Source organism: Macaca nemestrina, chromosome 12 (assembly GCF_043159975.1).
Source record: "Macaca nemestrina isolate mMacNem1 chromosome 12, mMacNem.hap1, whole genome shotgun sequence".
Classification (NCBI taxonomy): Eukaryota; Metazoa; Chordata; class Mammalia; order Primates; family Cercopithecidae; genus Macaca; species Macaca nemestrina.
Window position 1 is genome coordinate 77,726,665 of NC_092136.1, and position 16,148 is coordinate 77,742,812.

Consider the following 16,148-nt stretch of genomic DNA (forward strand, 5'->3'; position numbering starts at 1 on the left):
CTCTGTCTACTGAAAGGCTTAAAAGCAATAATCTCTCAGTAACAGCAAACATATCCAGTGACCCAATCTTGGCTTCTAAATACCATCTTCTAATAAAAGGAACCAGGGCTCCTTGGAGAAATAACTAATTTTTAGGACTAGGGAAGGGAAAATAAAAAATAAGCCTGGGAAATTTGCCAAAACTTGGAAACAACCAAAAGATATCTTTCAACAGGTGAATTGATAAATTGTGTTACATCCAGGCAACAGAATATTATTCAGCACTAAAACAAATGAGCTATCCAGTCATGAAAAGTCCTGGAGGAACTTTAAATTCATATTACTAAGCAAAAGAAGCCAATCTAAAACGGCTCTATGGCGTATGATTCCAACTACATGACATTCTGGAAAAGGCAAAACTATGGAGATGGTAAAACAATCAATGGTTACCAGGGGTTAGGAAGGAAGGATGGCTAGGAAGAGCACAGAAAAGTTCTAGGGCAACAAAAACTATTACGTACGTTACTGTAATGGTGAACACATGTCATCTGTCCAAAAGCATAGAATGCAGACCACCAGGAGTGAATTCTCATGAAAGCTATGGACTTTGGAGGAATAATAATATGTCAGTGTAATTTTACTGACCATAAAAAAAGAAAACCAAATAAAAGTGGTGAATGAATGTCAAACAAACAAACAAACAAAAGCTGAGGCATCTTGCAGTAGCAGAGAATAAGGAAGTAGTCAAAATATGGGGGGGCATGTCAAAGGGATGTAAGAATCAATCTGAATGAGTTTCCAACAACAAAAACTAAAACAGTTTTAAGCATCAAAGTAAATAACATAGCACTGAATTATAACTCAAACTATCAAATATATAAGTCCATTAAGATATAAATGATTACACAAATAAAAAATAAAGAAGGATAAAAAGACAACAAATTTTCATATAGAATTCCAAACATTCTCCCTCCTGCGCGTGGTTCTTAACTCCAACTCCCTCTTCCCAAACTCCCATCCCCAGTGAGGGCAGACTAGACTTAGTGACTTACTTCCAAAAATTAGAGTAAGAAAAGGGAAAAAAATAGTATACTTTCAGTAAAGAAACTTGGCAAACACTACCTTATCCAAATAATGAAGGTTAGCATCATCATATGGATATCACATATCCACTGATACGATGTGACGGGACAAGCCTTCGCCTCAGTGGTATTCTTTCAAAATACCCAAATAACCCTAGTCTAATCATGAGAAAAATGTCAGACATACACAGATTAGAGTACATTCCACAGGTCATAAAAAAGAAAAATTGAGAAACTGTCACAGAATGGAAGAGACTGGGGAAACATGACAACTAAGTTTTATGTGGTACCTTGAACTGGATCCTGGAAAAAGAAAAAGGATATTAATGGAAAAGCTGGTGAAATCCAAATAAAGTCTAGAATGTCATTAATACTAATGTGCTAACACTTAATTCTTGGTTTTGACAAAGGTATCATGGTCATGGAAGATGTTAACAATGGGGGAAACTAGATGGGGAGTACACAAAACTATGCACTATCTTTTCAACTTTCTATATATTAAAAATTATTCCAACATAGAATATTTACTTTTAAAAAAAAAGCTTTAAAATGGAACTATAAACTCACTAAACCAACAGAGATATCCTTTTGGAAAATGTTAACTGTCTAAATTTAACTACCATTTTCTCCATTTTAAAAGTCGGTTAATACTCTGGTTTCTCTTCAGATTGCATAAATCTTTTGCCTTTTATAAAGTCTGTTAAATTGAATTCAAGAAAAAACAAAGCTGAGGGAAAAAGGACTAACCATTTCTTATTGGAGAATAAATCATGCTTTAATCAGAAACATTATGTTCTGTATATTAATAGTCCTAGAACTGTGCATATTAAACTAGGAACATTTGAATGACAGTAGTAGAAATACTTCATGGCACACTAAAAAATACAAAACCTAATATTCTACCAATTTAATCTTCTGTCAAGTTTCACAGAACACTGTGTTCTGTGGTTCACTGCGCTTACTGGGAAAGAGGCATATTTAATACACTAGTGGTATTATATTAGAGAAACAAACATTTGCGAAGTTTATATATTTCACATATGACACTTCTGAGGGAGGAGACGACACCTTGCCTCTAACTTTATAAATAATAGAAATGAATACTAAAAGGCTGTTAAGAAAGGTTATCCAAACCTTGAATATAATGCCAAAAGCTGTAGTCTTAAGAAGATTATATCCTTTCAAGGTATTAAATAATAAGGGGACAAAGGCCCATTCAATGGTTACTTAATTACTTAGGGAAAGGGAAATGTACTTGTTCCATTAGTCTATTTAATATTGAATTAAATATTCAATATGAATATTGAATATTTGAATATGAATATGAATATGAACTAAATAACCCATATTAAGTGAAGTTACATGTTAATTTACAGATCTTTGCCAGTAGAGTTGCAAAAAATTCTGTCAGGTAGAAGAGATAATCCCAAAGGTTAGGGTGTATTGCTCCTGTAGGACATTAACCAGTTTGTAACTGACCTAGCAAATCTTACTCCAATTATTAAAATGTCTATAAATACAGAGGTCCTCAGATGCTCTTTGAAACAGTTTTCTATTTTACTTGTTTCCTCTGTAATACGATGAATTGAATGAAATCTTTGATACATATTCATTTTGTATTTGAATGAGTCATGTTTTTAATTTTTTAAAGTTATAATTCCGTAGGCATAAGAACTTTCCATGACATACTTGACACGGCCTTTCCTACATCCAGATCTGCAAATCCTATAATCTCACAATGTTATTATGACACTTTTTCTGCATGGTGTTCTGCTAATAATGACAATCATTTGGTTACTGGAACTATCAAATAACATATTTTTGTTTCAAAGATAAATGAGAAAAGAATATGTTACTTTCAAGACCATCTTTATTCCACCACTGACTTTCCATTCTTCTAGCAAAGTACAAAAGTAAACATGCAAACTATTTTATTACATTTTCCTTGAGTTTTCTCAATTGTGCATTTTTAAAACAATGAAAAACACAAAAAGATTCCTTTCCTTTCAAGTGAGCTATCTCTGGAAAAGATTTTAAGTCCTAATCCCTATAATGAGAAAATATTTAAAGAAAAAGATACACAGAGAAAACTAAGTACTTGTTGAGTCTGCATTAACAAATTACCCACAAAGGCCAGGCTCAGTGGCTTATGCTTGTAATCCCAGTGCTTTGGGAGGCTAAGGCAGAAGAATCACTTGAGCCAGGAGTTTGAGACCAGCCTAGGACCCATGGTGAGACCCCATCTCTACAAAAAATTTAAAAAATTAGCCAGGTGTGCTGGCACATGCCTGGAGTTCCAGTTACTTGGGAGGCCTAAGGCAGGAAGATCACTTGAACCTAGAGTTTGAGATCAGCCTTGGTACATAGCAAGACCCCATCTCTACAAAAACTTAGCCAGGTTCGGTGGTACATGCCTGCAGTCCCAGCTACTCAGGAGGTTGAGGCAGGAGAATCATTTGAGCCCAGGAGTTTGAGGCTACAGTGAACTATGATTGTGCAACTATACTCCAGCCTGGGCAATAAGCGAGATCCCATCTCTAAAAAAAATAAACATAAATGGGAATTACCCACAGAATTACAGAATATAAGATTTAGATAGGGTTTTAAAGATCTTCTTGCTCAAACCCTGTTTTAAAGAAAAGTTAGGCCCCAAGGAATACAGTGACTTTCCAGAGGTCTGACAGTTGCTAAAATTCATCTGATCTGACTTAAAAGATGTAATTTGTTGTACACCTCTCCAAATGTAGGTATGAGTTAATTTTATTTAAACCAATTACTGAAAAAAAAAATTCTTCTGTCTGTTTCAAATACTACTCTCTTTAAAATCAAATGGACTAATACCTGGTTCAGGAATAAACTATAAATTGCCTTTACTTCCATAAATATGATTAATTAAAATAAATTCTGATTACATGTTTGGGATTCAATAAGAAAGATTAGTAAAAAGAAAAAAAATCACAACTTTGTGTTTTCAGTGTTACATTTTTCACTAAAAACAAAAGTCTGTATTATAAGTAAGAAGCTTGAATATTTTGGAAAATTCAAGCGAACTAATGATAAAGACTAATTTCGACTTTAAGGTTTGAGCATGGGAAGGGAAGGACTCTCAACCAAACCATAAAAAAGCAAACCGTATTAAAGCAAAAGAGAAAGGAAAATTTCATACCCTGACATCACTTCTAGATGAAGTTGTCCCGAGACAGTTAAGAAAGCAGGAACATTGAAGAAATTCTCCTCAGGTACCTTTAGTTTGCCTGAAGGCTGCAAATCAAAAACACAAGCCACAAAAAACTCTTAAATGTTTTGCTTTGCTTTTCACATTCATATACATGCCACAACTAAAAATCACAATACAATTAAATCTACGTGAAGACAGGTTGTTCTTGTGAAAATAAAGGTAGTTACACATCTAAGACAAAACGCCAGCTTGGAAAGTGCTAATAAAGGCAAGGAAGTTTGCTCCATATTTTCAAAACATACAATAACCAAAGGACAAACTACTTTTGTCACAAAACACATCTCCCCCTAAAAAGTGATTTTGATTAAGGGGCAAGCTAAGGCAAGAAATTATGAATTAATTTTTAATGTGAGGTTGACTCAGGCCTGAGACTGAATTATCTCAAGGGAATAGCCTCTGGAACATGCGAGGTCATATTTATTATTAAAATATTAATAGTAATGCTTTTAACACAGTTTTTATAAACACATTATAAACTTTCAAAAACATTTCATTTAACTGTCACCATAACTAGGTAGCAGGAAAAGCATGACTCTATCTTTAAAAGATACACTGAGCAATGAGATCTTTATGAACTTACAATATAGAAAGGGTGATTATTCCATTTGAAATGTGTAGGAAACAAGCAATTCAACATTTGTTAAGAGTTAAGCTAAAACAAACTACCTGGAGGCCAAACACAATTTAAACAGTAGCTTCTGAATCAAGTTATGAGTATCATTATCTTCTTCTGGGGAAGAAAGTTATACTTGTTTTTGTTGATTTAAACACAGGGTCTCATTATGTTGCCCAGGCTGGTTTCGATTTTCTGGGATCAAGAGATCCTCCCACCTCAGCCTCCCAAAGTGCTGGGATTAACAGGCATGAGTCCCTGAGCCCAGCGTCTTGTATTTTAAACTGTGCATTTATTTGAAAATGTTTTAGTGTAAAGGTGTAATCACTGCAAAAGCAATAAAGCCAATTTAAAATATGTAATGGAGAATGTAAGACTCTTTTAACAGTACCAAATATTAAATTATGGTAACACATGAAATAAAATTATCTTATTTAATTTCATTGGTTGTTCTAAAAATATTGCATATCATGTATCAGTATTTGTGCATAAATAAAAAATGTACTGTAAAAATTATCAGTTGAATCTTTCATTTATTTTTCTAATAACTGCCTATTTTTTTCAAACTTAACTTTGCTACTAGTCAGAGATCAGTGAATTCATTTTTTTAAAAAAAGTCCATCTTTAAATCTCATTATCAATGAAAGGGTATTGTTTCCAAAGATATTTAGTATTCAAGACTAAATACTTGACCTGATAGATGTTAGGATTTTAAAATAGAAGATCTGTTCTCCGATATTTCTTCATTATTTACTAAAGAATTGCTTTCCCAACTAAGGTCCAACAAATTTGTAAGACTACCATACTTTCTACTTTACTTCACCACTTTAGTCTATAATTTGTATTAATTTAATTTCACTTCAGATAGTTTCTCTCATTCCTTGTATTATTTAAAAAAAAAAAAAAAAAAGGTCTGGTCTTTACAACGCGATTGTATTTATTTATTTATTTATGTATTTTTGAGACAGAGTCTCAGGCTGTCGTCCAGGCTAGAGTGCAGTGGCATGATCCTGACTCACTGCAACCTCTACCTCCAGAGTTCAAGTGATTCTCCCACCTCAGCCTCCCCAGTAGCTGGGATTACAGGCGCTGGCCAACATGCCCAGCTAATTTTTGTACTTTTAGTAAAGATGGGGTTTCACCATGTGGGCCAGGCTGGTCTCCTGACCTCAAGTGACCCACTGGCCTCAGCCTCCCAAAGTGCTGAGGTTACAGGCATGAGCGACAGTGCCTGGCCTAAGACTAGATTTTAAACTTTCATTTATCAGCACTTGTACAGAATGGATTCTGATTTTTCTTACATTTCTTTAATCCAACTTATTTAAAACACACTAGTACTTCACTATGCTTTCCAATGTCATGTTAGTGTTTACATAACAAATTCATACTACCTTACTATAAATTACTTTTATTTCTTTTATATTACAATTAAAGCATTATACTGATTTTTAAAACTTCTCTGTGTATTGTTATATCACCTATATATTTTATCCCAGAATATTAAAGAGGGTATACAAAATATTGGTTGTAAAAAGTAATTATAAAAAGTGGTATCAGCAAATACGGCAGGATAGGTAGCTCCAAAGGACTGTCCTGTCACAGAAAAATAAAAGAAAAAAATGAGCAAAACTGTCAGAATCAATTGTGGGAACTCTCGAAGAGAGGGAAAGGTTTACAGCAATCAAGCAAATGCTGAGCCAAGAAAAGGGCAAGTTAAAAACGGTGGACTCCACCCAACAGCAGCAGGAATATATGTTTTTTTTCAAGTGCACATGAGCCATTTTCCAGAGTAGACCACATAGTAGGCCATAAAACAGTCTCAATAAATCTTAAAAGACTAAAATCACACAACGTATCTTCCTTGATGACAATGGAATGAAACTAGAAATGTACAATAAGGGGTTGTGGTTACTAGGGAAAAAAGTTTGGTGGTTCCTTCAAAAGTTAAAATTGAATTACTAAATGACACAGTAATTCCATTCCTAGGTATATACCAAAAATAATTAAAATGAGGTATATAAACAAACACTTGTACACAATTGTTCAAAATAGCACTATTCACAATAGCCAAAAGGTAAAACAACCTAAATATCCATCAATGGAAAAAAGATTAAACAAAATATGATGTATACATAGAATGGAATATCATTCAGCCATAAGAAATGTATATACCTATATATTTTTAAAAGTAAATGTTTTAGCATGTATTTATATATTAAAACATAGATGAACATTGAAAACATGCTAAGTGAAAGAAGACAGACTTAAAAGGCTATGTATGATTACATTTACATGAAATATACACAATAGGTAAATCCATAGAGACAGATGATGAGAGTCATGATTTGAGTGGAGGGGAAAATGGGATGTAGCTACTAAACGGGCACAGGGTTTTCTTCTGGGGTGGTAAAAATGTTTGGAACTTAACAGAGGTGGCAGTTGTAAAATGCTTTGAATGTACCAAATGCCACTGAAATGCACCTTTTAAAATGGTTAATTTTATGACATAAATTTCACCTCGATTCTTGAAATTAATTATTAAATCTTAGTAGGTTCAAAAACTACCAACCTAGGATTGTAAATTTAAGATTCAGGATTGTAATCTTAAATCTGTAATCTTAAGTACTTATGGTAGTGATAAAGAAACAATACAATATATGAAATAAACACCCAACTTTGTGAATTTATCAGTGGGGAAGGATTTCTTTAACAAGAGCTCCAAATTGCCAATGATAAAACAAAAAACTGATGAATTTATATATGTTAAAATTAAGAACTTCTATTTAAGTTAAAATTAAGAACTTCTATTTAAGATATAGGCAACGTTAACAGACAAATGAGAGATTATGAATAAAATATCTGCAACATCTAAAACTGCCAAGTGATTAATGGACAGGATAAGGACCTCCTGCCAAGAAAACAAAAAAAAGAAAATACTCTGCTTCCCTAATGAGAAAGAAGATATACTGAAATGAAGACTCAAATGGTTAATGTGAAAATAAATGAAAGCTGTTGAAACTTCAAATTACTCTGAGCCTTGAATAAAACGTGACTGACTGTAATACCTATGTAATATAGGCAAGCCACTGCAACTTGTTTCTTCCTATTATAAATTAGCCCTCTTTCTTATTTTTCTTGCCCTGTAAAATGTTGTGAAAGATTAAATGGTGCCCTTTACCTCTTAGTTACTAGTTCTTTGTTATAGATGAACGTCCTTCCTTTTTCATGTACCCAGCTCAGATGGCAAAAGGCCCCATGACTACCAAATTGATAGAGATGCAATTTTAAATATATCTTTCCTGAAAAAGAATAAGCTGTAACCAGCCAAACTGCTGTAATTCATAAATCGGCATTGTATTAAAAATGTGGTAATACTCCTAAACTTCTTTGTTTTTACTTATGTAAGTGAAGTTTTAGCTTCTCCACTTTGGAGCACTGACCCAATTACTTTAGAGTCTTGTTTTTTCTGGGTGGCCATTCTCAAATTTGGCACTTGAATAAACTCTTTTAAATTTGGATTCTGAGCCTCTTGATTATTTCAGGGTGACATTTTGGCCAACCAGATGGGACCCAAATTAAGCCTCCATTGACCCCTGCTGTTTTGCCAACAGCTGGAGCCCTGGCACCAGCATGGACTGTTTGCATCCAACTGACCTCGCTGAAGACTGCAGAAGCCCTTGGTCAGACCACTCACAGGGTTGAATCTCCCTGGCTTGACTGAGATTCAGACTTTATGCAACCTGATTCAACAACTGATGAGACTGGAATTGAAGCCCTCCTTTAAGGTAGGAGTTTCATTTGTTATTCTCTTATTTTATTATTTGTGTATATTTGTGATTTTTTCACTTTTCTCTGAGATTAAGGTTTTGCTTGTCTTACTGACTAGAGTTTGTAACCTTTTCTCTCATTTGAAATTTTATCATGGAGAAAGCGGTTGCTCTTTGAAAAGAGGAAGTAAATGTCTACAGCTTAGGCAAATTTTCTTAAACTGGCCAGATCTAAAGCTCCATTCAATTTGGCACGTTTAAAATTTCCTTTTGAGTGACCAAAGTTTATAAAAGACTTCACAAGCACAAGATGAGTCCCAAAGACAAGGGGAACTGTACCTCCTGGCTGAAAGGCACCTTAGGCAACTAAGGTCTCCCAGGAGTGTCAGAGCATATCACTCGTGACATGTAACAGTCCCATAGGATTTGGACAAATACATACTGACATGTATCCACCACTACAGTATCATACAGAATAGTTTCACTGCCCTAAAAATATGTGCTCCACCTAGTCATCCCTCCCTTTCCCCCAACCCCTGGCAACCACTGATCTTTTGACTTTCTTCATAGTTTTGTCTTTCCCAGAATGTCACATAGTTTAAATCGTACAATATGTAGCCTTTTCAGATTGGTCTCTTTGACTTAGTAATACGCATTTAAAATTTCTCCAGGTCTTTTCATAGCTTGACAGCTCATTTCTTTTCAATGCTGAATAATATTTTGTTGTCTGGATGTAACAGATACAGTTTATTTCTCCATTTACCTACTAAAAGGCATCTTGGTTGCTTCCAAGTTTTGGCAATTATGAATAAAGCTGCTTTATAAACATCCATGTGCACGTTTTTGTGTGGATATAAGTTTTCCACTCCTTTGGGTAAATACCAAGGAGCAGAACTGCTGATTCTTATGGTTGGAGTATATCTAGTTTTGCAAGAAACTGCCAAACTGTACTGCAAAGTGACTGTTAAATCTCACCAGCAATAAATAACAGTTCCTGCTGCTCCACATCCTGGTCAGCATTTGGTGTTGTCAGTGTTGTGGATTTTGGCCACTCTTAATAGGTGTGTAGTGGTACTGACTGGCTTTTATAGTGTGCTTTGTGCATCATTTTCTATGGATCACATGGTTCATACCTTCAGCCATTACACTGAGTAGCAGTTACTTTTTTTTAGGAATCTATGAGCCAGAATTTCTTGGAATGTTGGTACACCTAAAAAAGTAAGAAACATGAGGAAAGTTCTGTAAGTCCTTTAGTCTGTTGACAGACTTGACTGATAATGAGTGAATAAATTAGAACTCTGTCAGTGTAACCTCCTCCAGGTATATTCACAACTTCTCAAACCTCTTAAGATCAAAGATTCATACTAAATATCTTTTGTTTCACAGTGTTAACCCATCAATTTAAGAAATATTGGGGCTCCTCAGGGACACTGTCTTATTATTGGATCCTGCATTTAGCCTATTACCTGGGAATAGCAGTTACTCTGTAAATATTTGTTCAATTGAAAAATGAATTGAAATAAGACCTGGAAATATGAAAGATACCTAAATCTGAGCTAGGACACAAATCTCTCAATGGAAAGAGCATGGAAAAAAAAAATCCCTATTCAAATTAATCCCAAGAAATACAGTAATAAAAGAAATGTCTGAATAACCAAATGTTAAAACATAGTATAAAGCCTCTAAATTAATATAGTGTATTAGTGGCACACAAGTAAACCTGTGGGATGTAACTGAAAGTCTAAACACAGACTTTCGCATATAAAAGTATTACATCAAATCAGTGAGGCAAAGCTGAACTTTTTAATAAGTTGAACCAGGTCAACTGAGTAGCCACATAACTGTATCAACCAGAGATAAACTGCAGAATTTTTTTGTACATTGTGGCAGACAGTGTGACGTGAATACATGGGTGTTTTCCCCTTGCCAAGGAATCTGCATAGTAGTGCTGTGGTAATTTCTATTGTTTCCAGCACCTAAGTCGTCACTTCTGATTCTTGAAATAATGGTACATAAATTCATCTACTTTGATCCCGTCTTCAATATACTTCTTTCAAATCCTTGAGAGAAATGGTACAATGTAAAAGAATATAAAAAGCATTTCTTAAAGTACTGCACATTGAGATAAAAATCTCAAAACCAGAATTCTTATTCATTATAAAAAATATTTCTGAACATAAACCAGCAAAAATACTTTATCTCATTGTCTCACATGTATTTATTTTTGTCATTATGGTGTTTTAATAATGCAACAAAGATTTTAATTTTTCCTTTATTTTAATTATCTTGTTTTCTTTTAAAATACTGGAGAAATATAATATTCAAAGATCCAGAAAGTTCTGTGTGTGTGTGTGTGATGGAGTTTCACTCTTATTGCCAAGGCTGGAGTGCAACGGTACAATCTCAGCTCACTGCAACCTACGCCCCATCGGGTTCAAGTGATTCTCCTGCCTCAGCCTCCCAAGTAGCTGGGATTACAGGCATGCACTACCACGCCTGGCTAATTTTGTAATTTTAGTAGAGACGGGGTTTCTCCATGTTGGTCAAGCTGGTCTCGAACTATCGACCTCAGGTGATCTGCCCGCCTCAGCCTCCCAAAGTGCTGGGATTACAGGCGTGAGCCACAGAGCCTGGCAGGTTCATTTTTAAGTTGGTCATTTTACATCTTAGAACTCATTTTTCCTTAAAGAAATACATACAACAACTATATTCACAGAGCAGCCACAGTACTCTATATACTGAATAATATACATAAAATAGTCATGTACTACATACTGACATTTTGTTCAACAACGGACTGTAGATATGATGCATCCCATAAGATTATAATGGAGCTGAAAAATTCCTATTTCCTAGGGATGTCACAGAGCACGGCATTACTCACGTATCTGTGGTGATGCTGGTGTAAACAAACCTACTGCACTTGCAGTCATATGATAACAAACAACTGTTACTGATTTACATATTTATTATACTATACTTTTTATCATTAGAGTGTACTCCTTCTACTTATTAAAAAAAGAAGTTAACTGTAAAACAGGTTCAGGCAAGTCTTTCAGGAGGTATTCTAGAAGAAGGCATTGTCATCATAGGAGATGACAGCTCCATATGTGTTGCTGCCCCTGAAGACCTTCCAGTAGGACAAGATACAGAGGTGGAAGACAGTGATATTAATGACGCTGCCCCCGTACAGGCCTACGCTAATGTATTTTTATGTCTTAGTTTTTAACAAAAATGTATAAACAGTAAAAAAGAAATCTCTAATAGAAAAAAGCTTATAGAATAATGAAAGAGAATATTTTTGTACTCATATAACGCGTTTTAAGTGTTATTACGAAAGAGTCAAAATATTTTTAAAAATTAAGTTTATAAAGTAAAAAAGAGTATGCTAAGATAATCTAGTATTAATTATTTGTTATTGACGACATTTAAAAAAATAAATTTAGTGTAGCCTACGTACATAGGTTTGCAAAGTTTACAGTATTGTCCTAGGCCTTCCTATTCACTCATCACTCACTTACTGACTCATCTAGAGCAGCTCTGTGTCTTGCAATGTCCATTCATGGTAAGTGCCCTATACAGGTGTACCATTAAAAGAAAAAAATTTTATACTGTATTTTTATCATACCATTTCTATGTTACATATGTTTAGATATACAAATACTTGTCATTTTATTACAGTTGCCGACACTATTCAGTACAGCTACATGCTGAATAGGTTTGTACCTTAGGAACAAGAGACTATACCATACAGCCTAGGTGTATGGTAGGCTATACCATCTAGGTTTGTGTAAGTACACTTGATGATGGTTGCACAATGATGAAATCACCTAAGGATGAATTTCTCAGAAGGTATCTCCATCGTTAAGCGACACATGGCCATATATGGAGAGAGATGCGGAGAGAGATGCCAAGAGAGTGTGTGTGTGTGTTAAGTCATGATATTTAAAAATGTGCATGTGGATACAAATGAATGAATGAGTGCCTGGATTCATTTCTATCAATCTCAGCAAATGTGACCAAGAGGGAGAGTCTTCAGACAGAGTACAGGTAGGACCAGAAGCTGAGGAGGTGGCTTATAATCATGTAGGGTACAACTTGGTCTTTAGCTTCTTTACTGCTGAGACTCAGAAACAGGATTTAACAGTTTGAAAATGTGTCCAGAAGTTTCAGAATTAGATGATAAAACCAATAATTTGAGGGGCCAAGTATGGTGGCTCACAACTGCAATCCCAGCACTTTGGGAGGCCAAGATGGGAGAATTGCTCAAGTCCAGTAGTTTGAGACCAGCCCTGGGCAACATAGTGAGAGCTCCATGTCTAAAAATACAATTTAAAAATTAGCTGTGCGTGGTGGCACGTGCCTGCAGTCCCAGCTACAGAGGAGGCTGAGGAAGAAAGATTGCTTGAGCACAGAAGTTCAAGACAGCAGCAAGCCGTGACTGCACCACTGCATTGCAGCCTTGGCAACAGAGCAAGATCTTGTCCCTAATATGTACGTACATACATACATACATGCAAACATACATACATGTTTGTCTGACTTAATTATCACATTATCCAAAACATTCCTTAAGTAGGCATAGTAGTCTCACCTTGTCTACAGTTTTACTTTCCATGGTTACAGCTGCCTATAGTCAACTGCAGTCTGGAAATATTAAATGGGAAATTCCAGAAATAAAGAATTCTTGTTTTAAACTGCACTGGGTTGAGTAGCATGATGAAATCTCAGGCTGTCCCGCCCCATTCTGCCCTGGACATGAATCATTCCTTTGTCTAGGGTATCCACACTCTATATGCGACCAATCTTATAGTCACTTAGCAGCAGTCTTGGCTACCTGGTCCCTTGATGTCACACTGCCTATGTCATTCACCTCACAGGTTTAGGACCATGGCACCATATATTCACCTCAAAAATCACTTATCGGCCGGGCACGGTGGCTCAAGCCTGTAATCCCAGCACTTTGGGAGGCCGAGGTGGGCGGATCACAAGGTCAGGAGATCGAGACCACAGTGAAACCCCATCTCTACTAAAAATACAAAAAATTAGCCGGGCGCGGTGGCGGGTGCCTGTAGTCCCAGCTACTCAGGAGGCTGAGGCAGGAGAATGGCGTGAACCCAGGAGGCGGAGCTTGCAGTGAGCCGAGATCGCGCCACTGCACTCCAGCCTGGGCAACAGCGTGAGACTCCGTCTCAAAAAAAAAAAAAAAAAAAAAAAAAAAAAAAAATCACTTATCCATGAGGCCTTCTTACTGCTAATAGCCCCCACTCCATGCCTAGACTAGTAAAAATGACCCTTCTCTGCATTTCCGTAATAATCTGTATATACACCTCATTCATTCATCTAAGCACAGTGCTAGACAAGAGAGACCAATAAATAAGAGAAGATAAGCTCTCAGAGAGCTTACATTCTAATAGGGAAAAAAGAAAATGAACATGCAAACTAATAAAGAATCAAGATAATTACAAGCTGGGATAAGCGAGTTGGGTACTGGGGGATGGGGAGGCCTCTTAAGCAATAACAAACAAGTGGAGACCTGAAAGATAAGAATGTATTTGCTATACTATAAACTGGGAAAAATACTCCAGTTACAAGGAACAGACAGTAGAGAGATCAGTAGATGGGAAGGGGGTGTCATACCTCAGGGGAGTAGAAGGCAGGTGACTGTAGCTTGAGGGACTCAAGAGTAAGACTGTTAAAAGACGAGGTTAAGAGAGGTAGGCAGAAATCAGATTATGGGTCCTTTATAGGTCATGATAAGGAGTCTGAATTTTATCCTAAGATCACAGAGCAGCCACTGAAATGTAAGCATGGGGTTGTGGCATGATGAGTTTAAAAATTCTTCTAGTGTCTCAGTGGAGAACAGATAACAAAAGGATAAAAGTAGAAGTAGGGGCACCAATCAGAAGACAAGAAGAGTAGCTTGAATTAAACTGGTAACATTGGAAACAGAGAAATGGAGAGGTTGAGGATTTATGTTAAAGATGAGCCAACAAAGGACTGATAAATTAGATGTGAGGTTGGGGGAGACAGGCAGGGGAGGCATGAATTAAGTCTGACATCTAGATTTTTTTACTTAAGCAAATGAGTAGATGGTAACTTTCACTGCAATAAGAAGAGGAAGAGGCTTTGGAGGGAAAAAAACAAGAGTTTTATTTAATACATACTATGAATGCATATTAGACATCAAAGGAGAAATGTCACGTAGGCAGATGCTTCTACAAATCTGGAGCTCAGAAACAGAACCTGGAGATAACAGTTTGGGACTGGAGATAAACGGTTTGGCAGTCAGTATGTAGATGGTATGGTACATAAAACCTTGGAACTGAATAAAATCACCAGGGGAGAGATTACAGATTAGTGCTTCTCACTGATGATTAGAGTGTTCCCTAGAAAATACTTCAGGAATTTGTAGAAGCATTTAGTGGGTAGGAGTCAAACATGTCCTGCAACATATACAAAGTCATGTATAACTAAGCCTTTTCCTGCAATCTCCCAAGTTCCCAATGCTCTGTTAAGGCATTCATATAGTGTATCAACAAAACCACGTGGATTTGAGCTATCTGATAAACAAAACAAAGTCATTAATTTTATCTATCTTCTATATTGGGTCTTGGTATAAGATTTTGTTTGGAAAACACTTTTGAAGAAAAACGTTTGAAAATCAATATAAAGGATGATTAGTCCCTCCCATCCTAACAGTCCATGACACACTAACCTTTCCCTGATGATATAAAACTTACATTAGTGCAATAAAACTTAATCTAGCCTTTCTCTATTATGCAAAACAAAAAATTTTTGCTAGGTTATTCTGCCATTGGAAGACAGTAAATAGCAGAGCCAAGAAAGGGGAAACCAAGAGTTACCAAAAAATTGTTTTAAATGTGTGTATCCCAGTGAATTTCTTATCACAGGGATCTAAAATCCTCCGTTTCTTTGAGGATTTCCAAGAAAATATTAAGCAAATATTTTGAATTGCCCTCCAGTTATTTGTTCTCACAGCAGAACAAATTTAGCTGAGCAGTTTCACAATCTCAGGAGAATTAAATAGAAAAATCCACACAAGTCTGACTCTGTCTCCATGTAAAATATATAGCAAGGAGTGAGAGTAAACAGCAGTAAGCTGAACAGTGGAAAGGAATATAATCAACAATGGAAAACTTATTTGACCTCCACAATCACTGAAGCACCCAATCTATTTTTATCTCCTTTTACTTTTTCCATTTTCTATTTTGTACCCTACCCCCACCTTTTACCCAGTTCTATTTACTCATAATCCCAGAGACAAAAAGTTGGGAAGAGAATACATAAAGATGAAGCATGGTACAGAAATCTAAAAGGTTTAAAATCATAATGGCATGCAACTGTCCTATTTACCTCAATCGGCAATTTCCTTTGAAGATCATGAAGGAAAGGGAGAGTACTCACCATCTGTAAGCTCCACATAACCACTGAATATCCTATTTTCT

The 16,148-nt window shown here is 35.8% G+C and overlaps 1 protein-coding gene across 3 annotated transcripts in view; it reads right to left on the reverse strand.

Moving 5' to 3' along the window:
- LOC105468816 (asparaginyl-tRNA synthetase 2, mitochondrial) overlaps positions 1 to 16,148 on the reverse strand; it is a 144,816-nt gene that overhangs the window by 89,964 nt on the left and 38,704 nt on the right. For all 3 annotated transcript variants that reach the window (XM_011719210.2, XM_011719209.2, XM_011719208.2), the window contains exon 6: positions 4,228 to 4,322. In XM_011719210.2, the coding sequence (XP_011717512.1) occupies positions 4,228 to 4,322 (95 nt within the window). The remainder of the gene's footprint in view (positions 1 to 4,227; positions 4,323 to 16,148) is intronic.